The sequence below is a fragment of the Ricinus communis genome, chromosome 5 (genome assembly GCF_019578655.1).
Source record: "Ricinus communis isolate WT05 ecotype wild-type chromosome 5, ASM1957865v1, whole genome shotgun sequence".
NCBI classification, from domain to species: domain Eukaryota; kingdom Viridiplantae; phylum Streptophyta; class Magnoliopsida; order Malpighiales; family Euphorbiaceae; genus Ricinus; species Ricinus communis.
Window position 1 is genome coordinate 3452444 of NC_063260.1, and position 17181 is coordinate 3469624.

Here is a 17181-nt window from a genome sequence, read left to right on the forward strand (position 1 = left end):
CTGTATTTCGTTTTATTGAGTTGAAATGTTTTAAACTTAGATTAAAGTGTGAGTAATTTCAATTTTATGAAAAGAATAAAATATTATTTTTATTTTTCTTTATAAAAACTATAAATAATTAATCTCGATTAAAATTAATCTTATTTCCCTCCATTATCCTGAGTGTTAAACTACCAGGCTCGTATTAGCAGCCATGAACACTATTATTTTCTTAAGAAAAGGAAAATAAATAATGAATGGCTATTCATTCACTTCTACTACAGAGCCCCATAAACTGATTGAACTTTTCCACAACTTGTAAAAGACCAAACTGCCCTCATCCCTCACAATCCCTCCGATCTTTCCCTCTCTGCAACTGAGCGCGAAAGCCCTAGAATTCAAGTTTTCTTTCAAATGACCATATTTAGCTCAATTAACCTCAATTGAAGATGGCAAGAAACAACAACAACAACTATAATGAAGAGCCAAACACAGCTCCGGACCCAGATCGCTGGTACAACATAACTTTAGGCCCTTCCTTCAAAGACCACCATAACCACCACCCTTCTCCAAAGTTCTGCACTTTACGTTGTGAGTACTTTTAATCATCAATGCCCATTTCAATTCTTTAAATTTTGCACTTTCTTTTGCTCAACTTGATATAGTATAATATAATTTCACTACATACAGTTATAAAGCATCAACCTTTACAAGCATTGGCTTAATACTAATCTAAGAGAAAAAAGAAGTATCCAACTTTACGAGCATCGATTAAGATATGTTTCTTTTTGCTGCTGTTGCTGAGATATTTTGGTTTCTTATTGTTTTATAGATGAGTTTAAACCAGCTTCAATTGATAAGAATCAACCAGGAACACTACACAAGGGTAAAAATAACAAGGTCAAAGTAGAGTATCACAACAACCAATATGGGAAACCTAAAGTAACTTTTGATGGTGTAAGTGAGGATTATAAGGAAAATGATGCTGTTTTGTTCTTTGATGGCGAGAATTTTCGCTTGGAGCGGTTGCATCGTGCTGTCAAGCGGTTGAGGCATGTTCGGCTTCCTGGTGAATCTGCTGCTGCTGCTGCTGCCACGGCAGCTCCAGCTACATTTGTTGCACCAGCTGTTGAAACATATTTGTCTTCCCCTATTAGTAAATTAACAAATCAACAGTCTTTCAACAAAGACGTCACTCATCAAATACTAGTAAGTGTACTTTGATTTTTTTCTGTTTTTGCCATTTGTTCCATTTTATGTTGCTCGCAAGAATGCAAATTTAGAGAGAGAAAGATTTTTGGTACAGAATTTAAGTTATGATTTTCTCTTAACAATCTTTATATTTAATTTCATAACTTTCTGAAAGTTCAGAAGTTACCGACTTAAGCTGGTCAGCACTTCTTGGCGGTTAAGTTGTCCTTGCTCTTAGCACATCTTATGCCCTTGCACTACCACATATGGCTTAGTTTTCAGTGCGATATTATTTAGCTGCCCAAATGTTGCTACAATGCCCAGCGTTGTTCTCCTACCATTCCCATGTTGCACAAAATTACTACAATATTCTCCTAGATTCTTGCAATAGCACTATTCCACTTATTTTGTGCATATATGAAATATTTCTTTCTTAGGCTTCATTTGGTAAATTTTTTTTCCTTTGCATTTCCTTATTGTGAAATACAATAACAAAGATGAAGTAAAAGAAAAGGTGGTTTTTACTGAATGAAGCCTCATTTTATTATTAAAGTTGAATGAGGTCTTCAGCAGGGTTGGATAAATTGCACTAGTTCTGGACAAATCTGCTTACTCTTTACTAAGATTCTCGAGCTGAACTCAAATGTCAAAGTTACTATTATCTCTGGCTAGTGAAACATGTGTTTGTATGATATTAGGATGGATAATGTTATTGTGAACTACAGTGTTCTTTGATATAACTGGTTACATTTTCAACATGTTTTGCTTTCAATGAAACTCTGCAGGCTCAGGTCGAACAGGCTGGCATTGGTGACTCAGAGAGCTCAGGTATTTGTTTGTTTTGGTAATAACTGCTAGTGGAGTTACATTAACAGCTATTATGATTTACTGGTTGATATAAATATAGGCTGAGAACCTTTGAATTTCAACTTGCTTTATTCACTGATTGAAGTTGATGAGAAATGATTTTTAAGAAGTCTTTTTCCCAATCCAAGAGATCAATCCAGATTTATTTTGACCCATCACCCAGTATAGTTAAAAGCTCAAGGCACACTCAAGGCAATATGCCCTCTTATCACCTTGAAGCACAAAGCACAAAAAAAGCGCACGCCTGAACGAAACAAGGCACAAAATAATAAAAAAGTAAATTAGAAATATAAATGTCAAAAAACATAAATCTTTAGCAAGCATAATTCTAGTGATAATCAAAGCTTGTAAAAAGTCGCTTCATATAGAAAAAATAAAACATATAACATTAAAAAAATCTATGGAAATTATTCAGAAATCTAATACTTAAAACTAATGATAGAAATAACAAAAAAATACTTGTTTTGCAGAATTCCAGCAGATAGTATAGAGTAGAAACAAAGAGTCAAAGAAAGAATAAAAAAGAAAAGAAAGGCTGCCGGCTGTTAAAGTAATCCCTCATTTTATATTAAGTTATTAATTAAATTTAGGTTTAAAAGACCATTTTACCCAAGTTATGTATTGCCCTAAAATACCAAATAAAATATAACTTGCCGCTTTAAACCTGTCAGAAAACGAAAGCTGCCGCTTCCCTAATTACTTTTAAAAAAAAAAAAACCTAAAGTCTATTGCTTCTTCAAAGAAGCGCAAAATAGAACATATAAAGCGACAGGTCTGTTCAGCGCCTCGCCTGGTCGCTTAAGCGCACCAGCGAGCGCTTTTAACCACACTACCATCACCTGGCTTTGATATTTGTATTACCTTTGCATTTTAATTCAGATTTGGGTAAGTTTTTAAGTGACTGGAACTCTATACCTGCTTAGACCTGGATTTCACCCTTAAAGGCTATGGAGGAGCATAGCTATATTTACATATCTACTACTGGCTATGGCATACACGAGACATAATCCCTTTTGTGAAGTGCTAAGGTAGTTATATATAAGATGGAAATGGAATATTAAGTTCAGGATTTCATTTCAAAAATTGATAGTATATTTGGATTGTTGCATTCCCCTTAAACAGACTAGCAGACTGTTAATTGTTTGAGCAATTATAGTTGCATTAAAGGCCTAAGACGTCTTGGCATGTTTTTTGCTTTATTTATTTATATTGCTTAGAGTAAGACCTGGACTGCATTGACTCTAAATAATGCATCTTTACGTCAGAAAGGATCCAATTTAACAAAGCAAGTTGAAAAAAATATCCAAGATGAACTAGTTTGGCCAGGTCTTCAAACCAACTTGATCTGATTATTAGATAGGTCGGGTCAATGATTCCAGGCTGATCGTGTTCTACTGCCTACTGTAAATTAACCTGCCTGGTATTCTTTGAGTGGAAGAGTTTGTGTTTTAGCTGCCTAAACTAACCCAAAAGCATAAATTAGCTGAGTCGGTATTCTTAATTTCAAACCTGATTTGATCAGATCTATCAGTTTTAGATATCATCTGCCTAAACTGACTCAACTCATTTTTTTCTCTCTGCCCAGGTGCAGAACTTAAGGAAGTAAAAATTCTGGAGATTCTGTCAAGTCCGCCTAATCCATCAGCTATTATACCAGATGTTAAGGATTCAGAATCTGAGGGGGACTTAGACATAGTTAATGATCACGATGATGATTTAAACAAAAGAGCAAATGTTTCTGTGAAAGGATCACGTACTGGTCTTGACATTGATATTAACTTGCCACATCAAGCTGACACAGATGATGAGATTGCTGATGTAGATATAAGTGATGATGAAGTTGACAAGGGTCCTAATGCTGCAGAAGCCCTTAGAGCTCAGGTGAATGCAGAAGGAAGGAAAGAGCATGCTTCAAGCTCAAGCACTAGCAGTGGAAGTGACAGTAGTGGAAGCAGTAGCGGAAGCGGTAGCGGAAGTGAGAGTGGAAGTGGAAGCAGGAGTGACAGTGAAAGCAGTGATAGTGACTCAATCTCTATATGAAGTATGTTTACTTGGTGAGCTTAATGACCCTGGCTGACATGATTGGTTACCTATGATTTAGGGCTCCTTGAATTATTATACAGATTGGAAAGAAGGGTAGGATTAGTGAATTTGGTCATCGATTTGCTGATTATGGAATCTTGTGCCAAATGTAACAAATAGCTGTATATAATTAGCTTAAGATTTTAGACCACCTTCTTAATGTAGTTGAGATCAATGTGGTTTTTAGAAGTTGTAGGAATCAGTGTCTGTTAAATTGGGCGGATAAATGCCTCCTGGGATTGATTTTAGGTCTCTATGTGTAGAGGAATGTACGTACACAGAAATGTAAACTATTTTCTGCATACTGTAATGTAAATTATTTCATTTACACCTGCAGTGTCAAACTCTTGCCATGCAATTTTTTTTCAGCTAAAACAAGAAACAATTTAAGTGGCCTCATCATCAGAGTACTATAGCGGCATACTCTTCTGCCGCCACCTTCACCCATTACTGCCTGAACAAGATGTTACTGCTTTTGAAGACCTTGATGAGTCCTCTGTTGGGAGAAATATGTTCGCAATATATCCCTTGCTAAAATGGAAAAAAGAAGAATTATTTTCATCAGTGAACTGGTGTTCAGCTCTTGACCTGGTCCGGGACTCCTACCTTGTGATGTTTCCAAGGTTAACAAAAGTGACATGGAAGATGCTTTTTTTTCCCCCTAGCGTTTCTCTCTGACTTCATATCTCATCAGTGACCAGTAGATCATAACTATGTCACTAAAGATAATATTAATGAAAAATAAACTACAAATTTTAGCTACAATCTCTTGGTAATATATTTGAAAAGTGAAAATCCCTTGCATTCATAAAATGGGTGTAAAATTAATTTATAATCATGTTCCCTACATTTATCAGAATTTAAACTACTAACTCTACCAATTCAATCTTGCTTGGCATTAATCTTTTGAGAGATAAAAGACAGAAAACTAGCCAAATCCTACACAGAAGCAGGATCATCCTTCTCTTGGTCTGTGCCTCTGTCCTCATCATCTCCTTGCCTCCCAGCATATCCATTCCGCAAGATCTTATGCTCTGAGGGCAAATTCTTTTTAGCTTTCTTTCCCCCTTCAATTTTCCATAGATCCCACACCCGGGTCTTTGGTGGAGGTGAAGCATCTGTAAGAGGTGCAACCAATCCTGGCTTTCCATCATCAATAACTACATCTATCAGCCCGTATTCTTTAGCTTCCCAAGCACTCATGAAATTATCACGATCAGTGTCAACTTCAATCTACAAATTACAAAACAAAATAAAGAAGTTCCAACCAAACTAGAGATACAACTAGATGATGAAATAGAAAATCGAATATGCTTCATGCCTAACCTGCTCTACAGGCTTCCCTGTAGCTCTTGAAAGAATCTTGTTTAGCTTAATCTTGTGGTAATTCATTTCTCTTATTCGTATGCTCATCTCTGTTGCCTGAAAACATATACAACTGCTCAAAAAGACATGTCCGATGGTTTATGGAACCATCTTAATACCAATTAGCATTTGTCCTACAGCATCATAGAAATAAAAAATGGCAGTGACAGAACTTGACAATATCAATGTGAAGAGCAAGAAGAGCAAGAATAAGTTCAGCCTGTTTTGGGCACCAAATTGTACGAGGATAACACTCAATTTAAGTCAACACTTGTTAATTTATGGAAGCCAAGGTTATCCAACCCAAAAAAGAGAAAAAGGAAACATAAAGGAGAAGAAATTTTTGAGTTAGACATTTAGCACTGAAAATCTGATGCCTCTCATAGTCTTTCTTTCAAGTTGAAGTTACATATGTTTCCCTTCAAATCAACCAGAAGCAGTATTTATGCATGTGTCAGCAAGGTGCACATGTTCTGTATGTGCAAGTAGTATTAACTTAGATGCATTATGGAAATAACATTTCAGTTAACCATTCATCAGATACATATAGTTTCCTTCCTTGAAATTCTAAACAGGGCCACCAGACATCCCCAGTAGAAAGAATGTAAAAAGTTCTCTATATGCATGACTTAAGCAAGTTTTTCTTTCGTTTATCTTTACAAAAACAATTTTCAAAAACAAAATGAGATCAGTTCGCAGCTAATGTCGCTTTATTATAAATCTAAACCATGGACAAGAAACAATCTAAAATTTAGATAGTTGCAATCACAATACGAATGCAGACCAGCTATATCTTCCATTGCCACATAGGCCTAGCTGAATTGGTTGGTGCGGTGGAACTTAGACGTTTCATTACAGGCACATGAAAAATGGAGCATAAGAATTCAATTCTACAAACCTACGATGCTCTTTATTCATATTCCAAATCCCCCAGCAAGAACAATTTTTCTACAAGTGAAATGAGGTATTTCCCAAGCCAACAACACAAACAGCACAAAGGTCTTTGAGCGCAAATCATTAGAAAAATGTAAGAAAATAATAATAATAATAATAATAATAATAATAGTAATAGTAATCCACCAACCCTGCCACCTAAAGGCAATTTGGTACACTTTTATAAATTACCCAACTTCTGTTAACCAAGTATCCCAGGCTAAGCAAAATTACTAGAGTCGCAAACTTTATGAGGATATTAAATCAATAAGCGCTGGGGCTACTTGAACGCAAGTTTAAGCTCAATATCACTGTTAAGACTCGCCTAATGACACAACCAAGTTTCTCCTCACACTCACCTTTAAGACTCACCTCATAAGCCAATTATATGCTCTTAAGCCAACTAGTACGTAAATACAGAATAATCTTCTATTGATTTATTTTTATAAAATGCGTAAGAAATTCTTATTAACACTATTTATCAAATAAACAATTAGAAAAAAATTATATATATAAAATTTGAAATAATTTTGCTGAATATTATAAAAATTTCAAATAATAATCTTGTTTATTAAAGAAACATTTTGCTCAACTAGACTCATTTAACAAATGAGCCAACCTGAGCCTAACTTGAACACTCAGTTCGTCAAGGAGCAAAGACAAAGCTTGTTGAAGTTTGACTGGCTCATCTATATCTCTACTCCTTTCCTCCAGAACCAAAAAGGTAAGAAATAAGTCAGTCACAAATCACATTAGAGCAATAAGTTCTAATACCAATCTCTTCACATGATGGATCAGAAATAACTAGTTAAAATGGTAAAAACATACTGTATTCAAAAATAGAGGACCAGTGGTTTCAAATAATAGACATTACGCAACATAAAAACTACTGTGTATTGGTTAGTTTATTTTGCGCAGCCATTACATTATAGGCTGTTTCAAATAGATGTTTAATAATTATAGGTGAAATGATCTGTAACAGCCAATGCACAGTGTTAACACTTACCTGGTGTGGCCATTACAGCTGTCACACTACCAATACCCCCTGTTATGGGAAGATAATCTTGAGAAAGATAAATTCACAATATTGTTGGCTGTAACCATTTCACTTTGGCCGAAACACCCTAAAACAGCCACATGTTTAATTTCAAGTCTAGTGTTAGGAAGGAGATACACAGCAACAAACAGAAGATATAAGAGACATGAATAATAAAAATATAATCATAGAAAGAATAGTGAACTTTGTATCTTTATCATGTGCTTCATGCCTGTCCTATTGACTTATTTTGATTATTATAGTTTTTTAGCAAATGATTTGTTACGGTAGAAACTCAAAGGAAAAGAAAAAATTGGATAGAAAACTAGTTATCATACTAGATTCAGGTTAACTGGGGAATGAATTCTTTCTTTCTCCTGCTGGACTAACTATGCAAAATAGTGCCAGGCAAAACATCACTTTTATGATTAAAAAATGTCAAAAAGTTGTAAGCACCATGGAGATCTGATGATAGCATGCAAGTAAAATTACATTCGAGAAAGAAAATGATCAGCTAGCATGAGAATTGGTATGATCCATTAAAGCACAAATGAAGAGACAGTAAATGGTGTAGTGTATTTAAAAGGATTTGCTATAATCTATCTAGTTCAGCATGGCCTTAAATAATTTTTTGGCTGCTCCATTAGAGTTTAAACTTTTAGATAGAATGCCTTAATATGGCATCAGAGGCAGCCAATTCTGTTGTGTGTCCTTTGCAGTCTCGCACCATGTGCAGCACTGACAACTTACCAAGCGTGTGTGAGGAGGAGTGTTCATGTGACTCTTAGATCTGTGCATGAGAGGGTCTTTAAATAATCCAATAATGATCATGGGCAAAGGTTTTTATGGGTGTATAAGTGCTTAAGCTTATCTATCTAAAACTTTAGCAGTGCGGTTACAAAAGTATATACCAAAGGCAGGTAAATATCATTCCCTTATAACCAACATTTTTTTTAAGCGATTAATGTGCACCCAGCTGCTACATATCATTTTTCAAAATTTGCAAAATTATTGTCCACGATATTATGATGCTATATGCCCTTAATCAATTCAGATGCCTACATCTGACTTGCAACTTCCCAAGAAAATTTGGACATGCCATCTACAAACACCACTATATCAATCTAAGCATGAGATGACAGACAATTTTGAGACTGGCTAAATACAGACTCCATTACTTTTGACCAATGAAGGGAAAAGGAAAGAAGACAAAAGAAAACCCCAGACAACTGAAGCTTTCTATTAGAATTGCATCACACAATCATTTTCTTTTATCCACTTTAAAATGTTCTCATTGTAACTCAAGATACCAAAGAGAATGACATTTTTTTTTTGAACAAGAGAATGAGATTTTAGTGAAATATTTATGTATTTCAAACTAGCAGGCCAAAAGAACCTCATCTTTATGCAAGTCACTCCATGAGAGTTAAAGTTCAACTTTAAAATCATAAGAGCTATATCTGATGATAGCATGTAGTCTTAAGCAAATAAACATCTAATATGTAAAAAGAAAAAAAAAAAAAAAAAAAAAAGACCATCAAAAGAGCTCTTCCCTAGAAAGAATTTTAACACTGGCTGCTTTGAGCTTCAAACTGAGGGAACCAAAAATCAGGTCTAACCAAAAAGACATCACACCAGCGGCCCTTACTATTAAGACTTCAAGAAGAATACATTGTAAGCAGAATCTAGATACCTACTTTTCCTCCAGCAGTTCCAAGCGGCTGATGGATCATCACTCTCCCATTGGGCATGCAGAACCTCTTGCCCTTTGTACCAGCAGCAAGAAGAAATGCTCCCATAGATGCAGCAAGCCCCAGGCAAATAGTTGAAACATCAGCCTTGCACAATTTCATTGCATCATATATTCCCAATCCTTCATGCAGTATAAATGCAGGAAAAAAATGTCAGAGTATATCTAAGAACTTGAGATGCAAATTAATCGTTATATCCCAATCTCGGACCAGAAAGTTTGAACCTTTGGTGCAAGATTATCTGATTATCTATTTATGGCCTTTAAGGAACATCATGGTGCATTTTAGGGTTCGTAACCATTTATGCTGCAAACTTGCAATAAGAACAAAGGGAAAAAAGAAGGGATGAAACAATATTATTTGTACACACACATCTGCAAGAAAAATTGCCTAGTTTGAGGATTGCAAAAGAAATTAAAAGACAAAAGACAATCAATATATTTTTACCAATTGAACGCATTTTGAGCAGAAAAAGGCATTGACAAGTAACTTATAAGTGATGGATAATGTAACTCCAGAAGAAACCACTAGCTAAAATTTAACCCCGGGCTTGCACTGACCAATTCTCGATCTGCATGCTTAAGGGGGAGAAACAAAAATCCTTGTATGTGCATGCATCTTAATGCACCAATATAAAGAGCACGAAAAGGGGGCAAGAAATAACCAAAAAGAGAAGAAAACAAGTAGAAGAAAATGTTTTCTCTAATATTAGTCATTGACAGAAAGAAGAATTGGGATAACAAGATCCATAGTTCCTAATTTTGCATCTTGATGCTGTTGGATGTGAAGAAGTTCCATTTTCTCTAAACCTTTTACTTGCCCTTGTAATTAAATGGAACACTTAAGAATCCATACAAAGATATTTCAGCTATAAACCTACTAGCCCTGCATTATTCTTATAATTAATGAAATGGCTTTGCCATTACCATTAAAATATCATCCATTTCAGAAGCCTGAGGCAAAGCTCTATAAATCAATAAAGAGGCACTACTCTCACTTGACATCAAGAATCTCATAGCATATCTTAGGCCCTTCTGTATGACTGCTTTGAAAATTAAAATTATCAATATACGCATTCTAGATAAATTCAAGGATGTACCAGCAGTGACAGAACCACCAGGTGAATTAATAAACAATTTGATGTCTTTTGTTGGGTCTTCAGCATCCAGAAATAAGAGTTGGCTTATGACAAAATCTGCTGTCATGTCATCGACCTGTCCACATCAATGCAAATAAGTAATTCAAAAGAAACCTTTTCTTTTGTCTTAAATCATGCAGATACACCAGAGAATTTTGACCTTTCAGCTCTTAAGCTATCATTTCAACATAACTTAGCATTTACAAGACCTGATAAAACACAAATATATACAAAGAGAGTTTCGTATTGAGTCCCATTTCTAATATCAAAAGGAAAAGGAGATGGAGATAGTCCACAATAAGCAAAATCCACAACCCAAACCTCTATTTAAGGCTCAAAACCCACTTATTATGAAGAAAGCCCCTAAAGTCTCTTTCTTAATACCTTTATATGTTGCCAATAAACATTAATACATTAACCAAAAATCATAAACCATAATAATTTTTGTCCAAAAGAAACCATTTTGCGCATGTAAATGCTGAACGAAGACCACATCACAGGATTAAGCCAGCTTTTGAAACCATACTACGTAAATCCCCAAGGCAAAACAAATGCTGCCAAGGGAAAAAGAAGCATGTTTTAGAGCAAAAGTCACCTCAATAATCCAACAACTAACCCCAAACTCACTAATCCAGAAAAACTTAACAATCCCAAACTAAAGTATATTTCTTTCACACCAGCATATATGTATGTATATATATAACCAAGAATCAATATTTAACAAACAAATAAAAGCTCAAAAATATAACAAAACAAAGACCTATAAAATCAGCCAATAAAACCCACAAACAAGACCGAACAACTCAATTCAATCTTTCAAAATATAATATCAACAGATATTAACAGAAATTTCTTAAAAAAAAAAAAAAAAAAACCTGAGAGCCCAAGAAGATAATTCTTTGACGTAGGAGCATATTAGTGGTATCAAGTTCCTCAAATCTTGGTAAAGCTGGAGATGAAGTAGCAAAAGAAGAAGAGAAATTTGCAACATCCCAGTTACTGGATAAGGTCTCTTTTCTTGTATTCACAGCCTTAACTGAAATGGGTTTCCTTCTTTTTCCATTAGTAGAAATGCTAACTTTAGCTTTATTACTATCCGTGGTGTTGATTGTAGGTAACAAAAACTGCTTGTGATTAGAGAAGCATAAAGGACTGCTTGTTGACTGTGATACTGATATAAAGGATAGACCTTTCTCCATTTATTGGGTTTGATTGTGATTGCAGAGCTGCTTCCGCTTGTAAACAGTTTTCTTCTTGTTGTTTATCTCTTTCCTGGGAAAACGGAGAAAGATTGAATTTCGACTCTTTACACAGTAGCAAAAGCTGAGGGACTGGGTGGGATCTTTTCAGTCGGTTTAGACGATGCCGTTTTTTCACTCTTCTTCTTTTCTTGTTTTCTTTTCTTTTGAGAATAGTTTTTACTCCTTTTTCTAATATTATAAAGCAAGTGATAAATGAACAAGGAGAAAAATATAAAAATTTGATTAATCTTTAACAAGGCAGGTTAAATTTATGGAAAAATATGAATAATATTATACTTATCATAATTAATTACTTTTATTTTATTTTATTTTTATAGCCATTTAGAATAAAAAATTAAGTTTAGTTGAATTTCATACAAGCTTAAATTTGAGACAGTTAAAAAAAATAAAATTAAAAAAATTTCAATATTAATTCAATAGATTATAAGAGTGTTAACCCAATTTTAAGAAATATATAAAATTAAACTCAAATATATCATAAAATATTTAAATTATTTTAAATAGTAATTCTATAAATTGAATCAAAAAATACATATATGTGAGTTAGTTTCATAATATTTTCAATTTCTTTTTCTATAAAATACTTTCAATTTCTTTTTCTATAAAATACTAACAATTTTTTTATGTTTTTTATTTATTATTTTGATAAAATAGTTTTCCTTTTACTCAATTACAAATCAAAGTTTATTGGAAAAAAAAGTCAGCACAAGTGCAGAAATAAAATGTGAGCATGATTAAGAGAGTTGCATGGAGTATATATATATATATATATATATATATATATGAGACTTGAAATTTTGTTGACATATGTATTTAATTTTTGACACGTAGAATTTTTATTTCGGCATATATATACTATTTTTGATATATAGAATTCAAGTTTATGTTTAATTTTATAATATTAAATTATTAATTAATAAGTTACAATTCTAATTAAATACTGATTCTTATATTAAAAAATAGCATATGTATAGTATAGACCCAACTAATATAGTCAAATTACAAGTTATGTACTCAATTACTAGCCGTTAAATCTAAATGGACTACCTTTTATATTAAGGCCCAATTGGATGGTTCTATTCTAATATGATCCATTAGTAATTAAAAACATGGTAAATGTCCATTTAAGTTTGTATAGATTTTAATATAGGCCAAATTTACAATCTTTTAACCTAATGAACCACAATTTTCATATTAAGTCCAATTCTAAAGTCTAATGTCTATAAGTTTAGTTTTAACTAGACAATCAAATAGTAGATATTTGGTATACGTCTAAAATAAAATAAAAAAATAAGATGTAGAAAATAAAATCTAGCTATTGCAACCTTCTTAGAACTCAAAATCAAAAGAAAATGCATAAAATAAGTTACAATATGCGAGAATTGCATAAATTCAAAATAGAGCAAAATTGGTGCAGAGCCGATCGGCTTGGCGCAAAGTCGAATCAGCACCTCATATAGCTGAATCGGCACTGCACAGAGCTTATCGACTCTAGGGCTTGGTCACGGTCAATTTTACATTTTTTTCTCAATTTCCCTCACCCAAAAGCCGATTTAACATACATAGAAAATAAAAATATGATTAATATATGTAAAAAATAAAAATAAAAGACATAAAAATTGAATAAAACAAATATGAAACATATAATATTATTAAAAATAGATAAACTAACATGAGACAAAAACTTCACATGACAAATCCTAAAGCTAATAATGCAACCCTAAAATCAAATCTAATCACAATCTCATGAATTATCATAAAGGCAAACTTAATCTAACATGTTAACTTAATTATTTAACTCGTCATATTCAAAATCCAATAAGAACATGTTATCATATTCAAAATCCTACACTAATTATGTTATTAGATTTAAAATCTAACATGCATAAACATTACAGAAATATATAAAATTATTAAAAATCCTAGATTTGATCATATTAAACCTTTGAAATAAATCATAATATGTTTCTAAAATCATAAAATTAAAAAAAAAAAAAAAGAAAAAGATATTGATGATGTTGGATTTTGGAACTCTTAGGTTATCACGGTATTATGCTGATCCTCGAGTCTTAGGTGATGAGAAAGAGATAGAATCGAATATGGGATATGAATCTAGAATTTTTTTAGGATTTGTTTTATGTTTGGCTCATGAAAAAACGTTTAAAAAGCCTACTCCTAAAATGAGTTCTTACTTATTGTGCCTTTCTCTCAATTTCTATCAACTACTATGCTTACACAGTTACTGGCCATAGTTAACCCTAAACCTAGAATGTAACTTTCTATTTATAGCACTCCATTTTAGGAAATCCTAAAGGATTAGATAAACTATGATTAATTTAAATTTAAAAGAAATGATTATTTTTCTTTATCAAATAATTTAATCATTTAAATTTAAATTAATATCTAATAAATAAATAAAATAAAATCTCTAAAATTCAATAATTATCACTAAATATCTTCTATAAGTTTCTTTTTTTACCACTTTTGGCGTTTTATATCAAAATACACGTAAAATAGCATTAAATTTTAAAAGATAATCCAATCATGACTGTATAGAGCCGATTAACTCTACACAGTCCTGATTCGGCTCTATGCTAAGCCAATCGGCTATATGCATAACCGATTGGCTTAGGAGTCAAAAAATTTTGAAATTTTTACGACTTAGTCCTTAAACTTGTAAAAACTACCGTTTCACCTTTCAACTTAATTTTTTTACCAATTGAATCCAGATTGATTCTAAAAAGAAAATTTTGGTTCAATGATTCTCAATTCTAACTGGGATTCACTCGTATTCAACCTCCTAAATCTCGAGAAAGGTAAATTTTATTATCGAATTATTTATAACTTTCTCAATATCTAAATTTGAAAAATGGATGCTAATAGAAGATATTTTTAGAAAAGAATAATTTTAATTTTTAATTGAGCATTTCAAATCTCCATACTCCAACTTGAGGTGGCTTATTAAAAACTAAGACCAACATACCTGCAGAGATTAGACATGGACACGCCTAAAAGAGTTGTATGGGGAATCTAGAATAAGTTTGGACGAGAGTTAAGATGTGGGCAAACCAATACTTACTATATATTTCATCTTTCCTTTTATTACTTTTTCTTATATATTCCTTATTATTAAGATTAGTCATACCTCTTAATTATTAAAATTAATATTCCTTGCATATGTATATCTCTTAATTATTGGAATTAGTATTCCCTGCATATGTATATCTCTTGACTACTGGATTAGATAGAAGTCTTATATTATATAAATCATTCAATCAGTAAAAACATATAGGATTGACATAAAAATTAACAAAATCTTAGAAAATATAAATAAAGAGATAGAATAAGAGAAGAGAAAAAAGAGAGAAATAAATAAATTAAAATGGGGAAGAAAAAAAAGAAAATAGAAACCATAAAAATAACTAATGATATTTTGTAAGAAGAGGTTTTGTTTTTCAAACAATAAGTAAAAAATGCCAAAAACAAAACATAAACAATTTTAACAAATATATTTTGATTTTTTATTAAAAAAATAAATGAAAAACATAAAATTAAAATAAAATGGTAACTAACACCCCTACGTTACCGTAGATTTTGCCACTGAACATGTGGATACCAACTCTTGTGTTTCTAAATAGAACATATCCAAGTTAGAGCCTCCAAAATGTTAGGATTGCAAATAGAGATGTAAAACGATTTCAAATTTAACTTGATTTTAGTTTATATTTTAACTGGTTTGAGATAGATCTCAATTATAAATTTATTAAGAATTCAAGCACGCTTTATAAAAATAATATTCGACTCCGTATGTTCATAAATATTTAAATTTGTTTTGAATAATTTATTACATGTAATAATAAAATATAATATATATATATATATATATTTTTTTTAAAAACTATTTATTGATAATAAAGATAAATTTTTTATTAGAATAATTTCTTTCACTTTAATTTCATAACATAAAGGTGTTATTCTGTAATTCTTTAATGTTTTTAACACTTTAAAATTTCTAAATTTTTGTGTTTGTTTTATTAGCTTCATTATTTGCAAAATTTATTTCACTTTTATTTATTTTAATATTATAATAAAAATTAAATGGAAAAAGTTAAGAACCTTATGAGTTTATCAATTATGGAGAACTTTTTTATTTTTTATTTTAGGATTTTTCTATTTTCAAGTTCTTTTAATTTTTATTTCTCAATTAGACAATAAAAAAAAAATAACAAATAAGAGAAGAGTCACTGAAAGAAACATAATAAAAAATAATAGTGCAATCCACCACTATATGGCTTTATATTTTTTAAAAAATATTATTTTTTCACGCTCGTGTATATTTATGGAAATTTATAAAATATATTTAAAAAATTATATTAAAAATTTTGCTTTTTTAATTTTCTAAAAGAATTCATAGGAAACAATTTCAATTTTGCAGGGCTGAACGAATGTTTAATATTCCAAATGAGTCTTGAACTAATTTTCTTTTAAATTTTTTTTAATTCAATTAATCTTGCTCAAAATATCTCAAATTCGAATAGATTTTAATTACTAATATAAAATAAAAAGCACGGTTGAAATGCTTCTTAAATTGGCCATTCCTTTTCATACTTGGAATATAGTACCCGTTGATCAACTATTTCCATCCAAGAATTGAGTGGAGCTAATGTACAGAATTTGTTAAATTGTCAGTCTTGTTATTATTAAATATTTTACTACTTTTATGTATAAAATTGGTCTAATTGTGATTTAAATCCTAATTTTTTGCATTTTTTAGTATTTAATAATATTTTTTCAATTTTAACAATTAAAACACCAAATTTTCCAATTTTAATAAATCTAATCACAGGTACATTTTTGGTGATGAAGTGCCTACATGACAGGCAAGGCAAGATTAACTAATATTACGTGTCTTAATTAAAAGACATGACAACAAAAGTCCAAAGCACAACGTTTTTAGATCTTTTTAGTCTCCAAATTTAAAAACTAAAAATCCCTAATTTCTCTCTCAAACCCCTTACCTAACCTCCACATCCCAAACCGTAGGACATCCATAACTGTTAAGGCAAAAATTGAAACATTATTCAGACCCAAGTTCCTAACCTATAAATATTGATTCTAATACATACACAATCTAGCATTAATATTAAAGCCTCTTTTCTTTTTTTTCTTTTTTAAAACAAATATCGTCTGCGAATAATATTAATTGCTATATGAATATCTGAATTCTAATTAAAAGTTATTCTGAATCATAGTTACAACATTGAGAATCTGACTGCATTTAAAAGAAACCAACTAGCTGGCCTAAAGAAAAAAAAAAGAAATTATGAAAGAAAAAACTCCTATAAGGATTATTGATTCATTATTTTAGAAGAAAGCTTCATTAATCTTCTGAAGAATTTATGCCATATAATCTAAAATAGTGTGCTTTGGACTTTAACTGACATATTTTTAATTAAGACATGTAATTACTTCGCTTGATACATCGGTAATTCAATGTCAGAAAATACATCATGCGATTAATTTACTAAAATTAAAACGGTTAATATTTTGATTGTCAAAATTGAAAAAATATATTAA

The 17181-nt window shown here is 31.5% G+C and overlaps 2 protein-coding genes across 2 annotated transcripts; one reads left to right on the plus strand and one right to left on the minus strand.

Moving 5' to 3' along the window:
• The first annotated feature begins 217 nt into the window (after positions 1-217).
• Positions 218-4447, plus strand: LOC8268627 (suppressor protein SRP40). The gene is made up of 4 exons (XM_002532594.4): positions 218-570; positions 812-1188; positions 1956-1998; positions 3623-4447. Exons 1-4 carry the CDS (start codon positions 429-431, stop codon positions 4075-4077), a joined length of 1017 nt encoding a protein of 338 aa, XP_002532640.1. The 5' UTR covers positions 218-428; the 3' UTR covers positions 4078-4447.
• Positions 4448-4897: 450 nt separating this feature from the next.
• Positions 4898-11733, minus strand: LOC8268628 (ATP-dependent Clp protease proteolytic subunit 3, chloroplastic). Its single transcript, XM_002532595.4, has 5 exons — positions 11218-11733; positions 10304-10418; positions 9151-9326; positions 5446-5541; positions 4898-5352 (listed from the first exon to the last, which is right to left on the minus strand). The coding sequence occupies exons 1-5, from the start codon at positions 11539-11541 to the stop codon at positions 5059-5061; spliced, it is 1005 nt and encodes a 334-aa protein (XP_002532641.1). The 5' UTR covers positions 11542-11733; the 3' UTR covers positions 4898-5058.
• Between the last annotated feature and the right edge of the window lie 5448 nt (positions 11734-17181).

What these genes read in the sequence shown, in the direction of transcription:
- LOC8268628 (XM_002532595.4), bottom strand. Translation starts at nt 11,541, where the DNA reads ATGGAGAAAGGTCTATCCTTTATATCAGTATCACAGTCAACAAGCAGT. An exon ending in TTATCTTCTTGGGCTCTCAG is followed by an intron (nt 10,419 to 11,217) that starts GTTTTTTTTTTT and finishes TGATGTGGACAG; the next exon opens with GTCGATGACATGACAGCAGA. An exon ending in CAGGGAAGCCTGTAGAGCAG is followed by an intron (nt 5,353 to 5,445) that starts GTTAGGCATGAA and finishes TGTAATTTGTAG; the next exon opens with ATTGAAGTTGACACTGATCG.
- LOC8268627 (XM_002532594.4), top strand. Translation starts at nt 429, where the DNA reads ATGGCAAGAAACAACAACAACAACTATAATGAAGAGCCAAACACAGCT. An exon ending in ACGTCACTCATCAAATACTA is followed by an intron (nt 1,189 to 1,955) that starts GTAAGTGTACTT and finishes GAAACTCTGCAG; the next exon opens with GCTCAGGTCGAACAGGCTGG. An exon ending in TGGTGACTCAGAGAGCTCAG is followed by an intron (nt 1,999 to 3,622) that starts GTATTTGTTTGT and finishes CTCTCTGCCCAG; the next exon opens with GTGCAGAACTTAAGGAAGTA.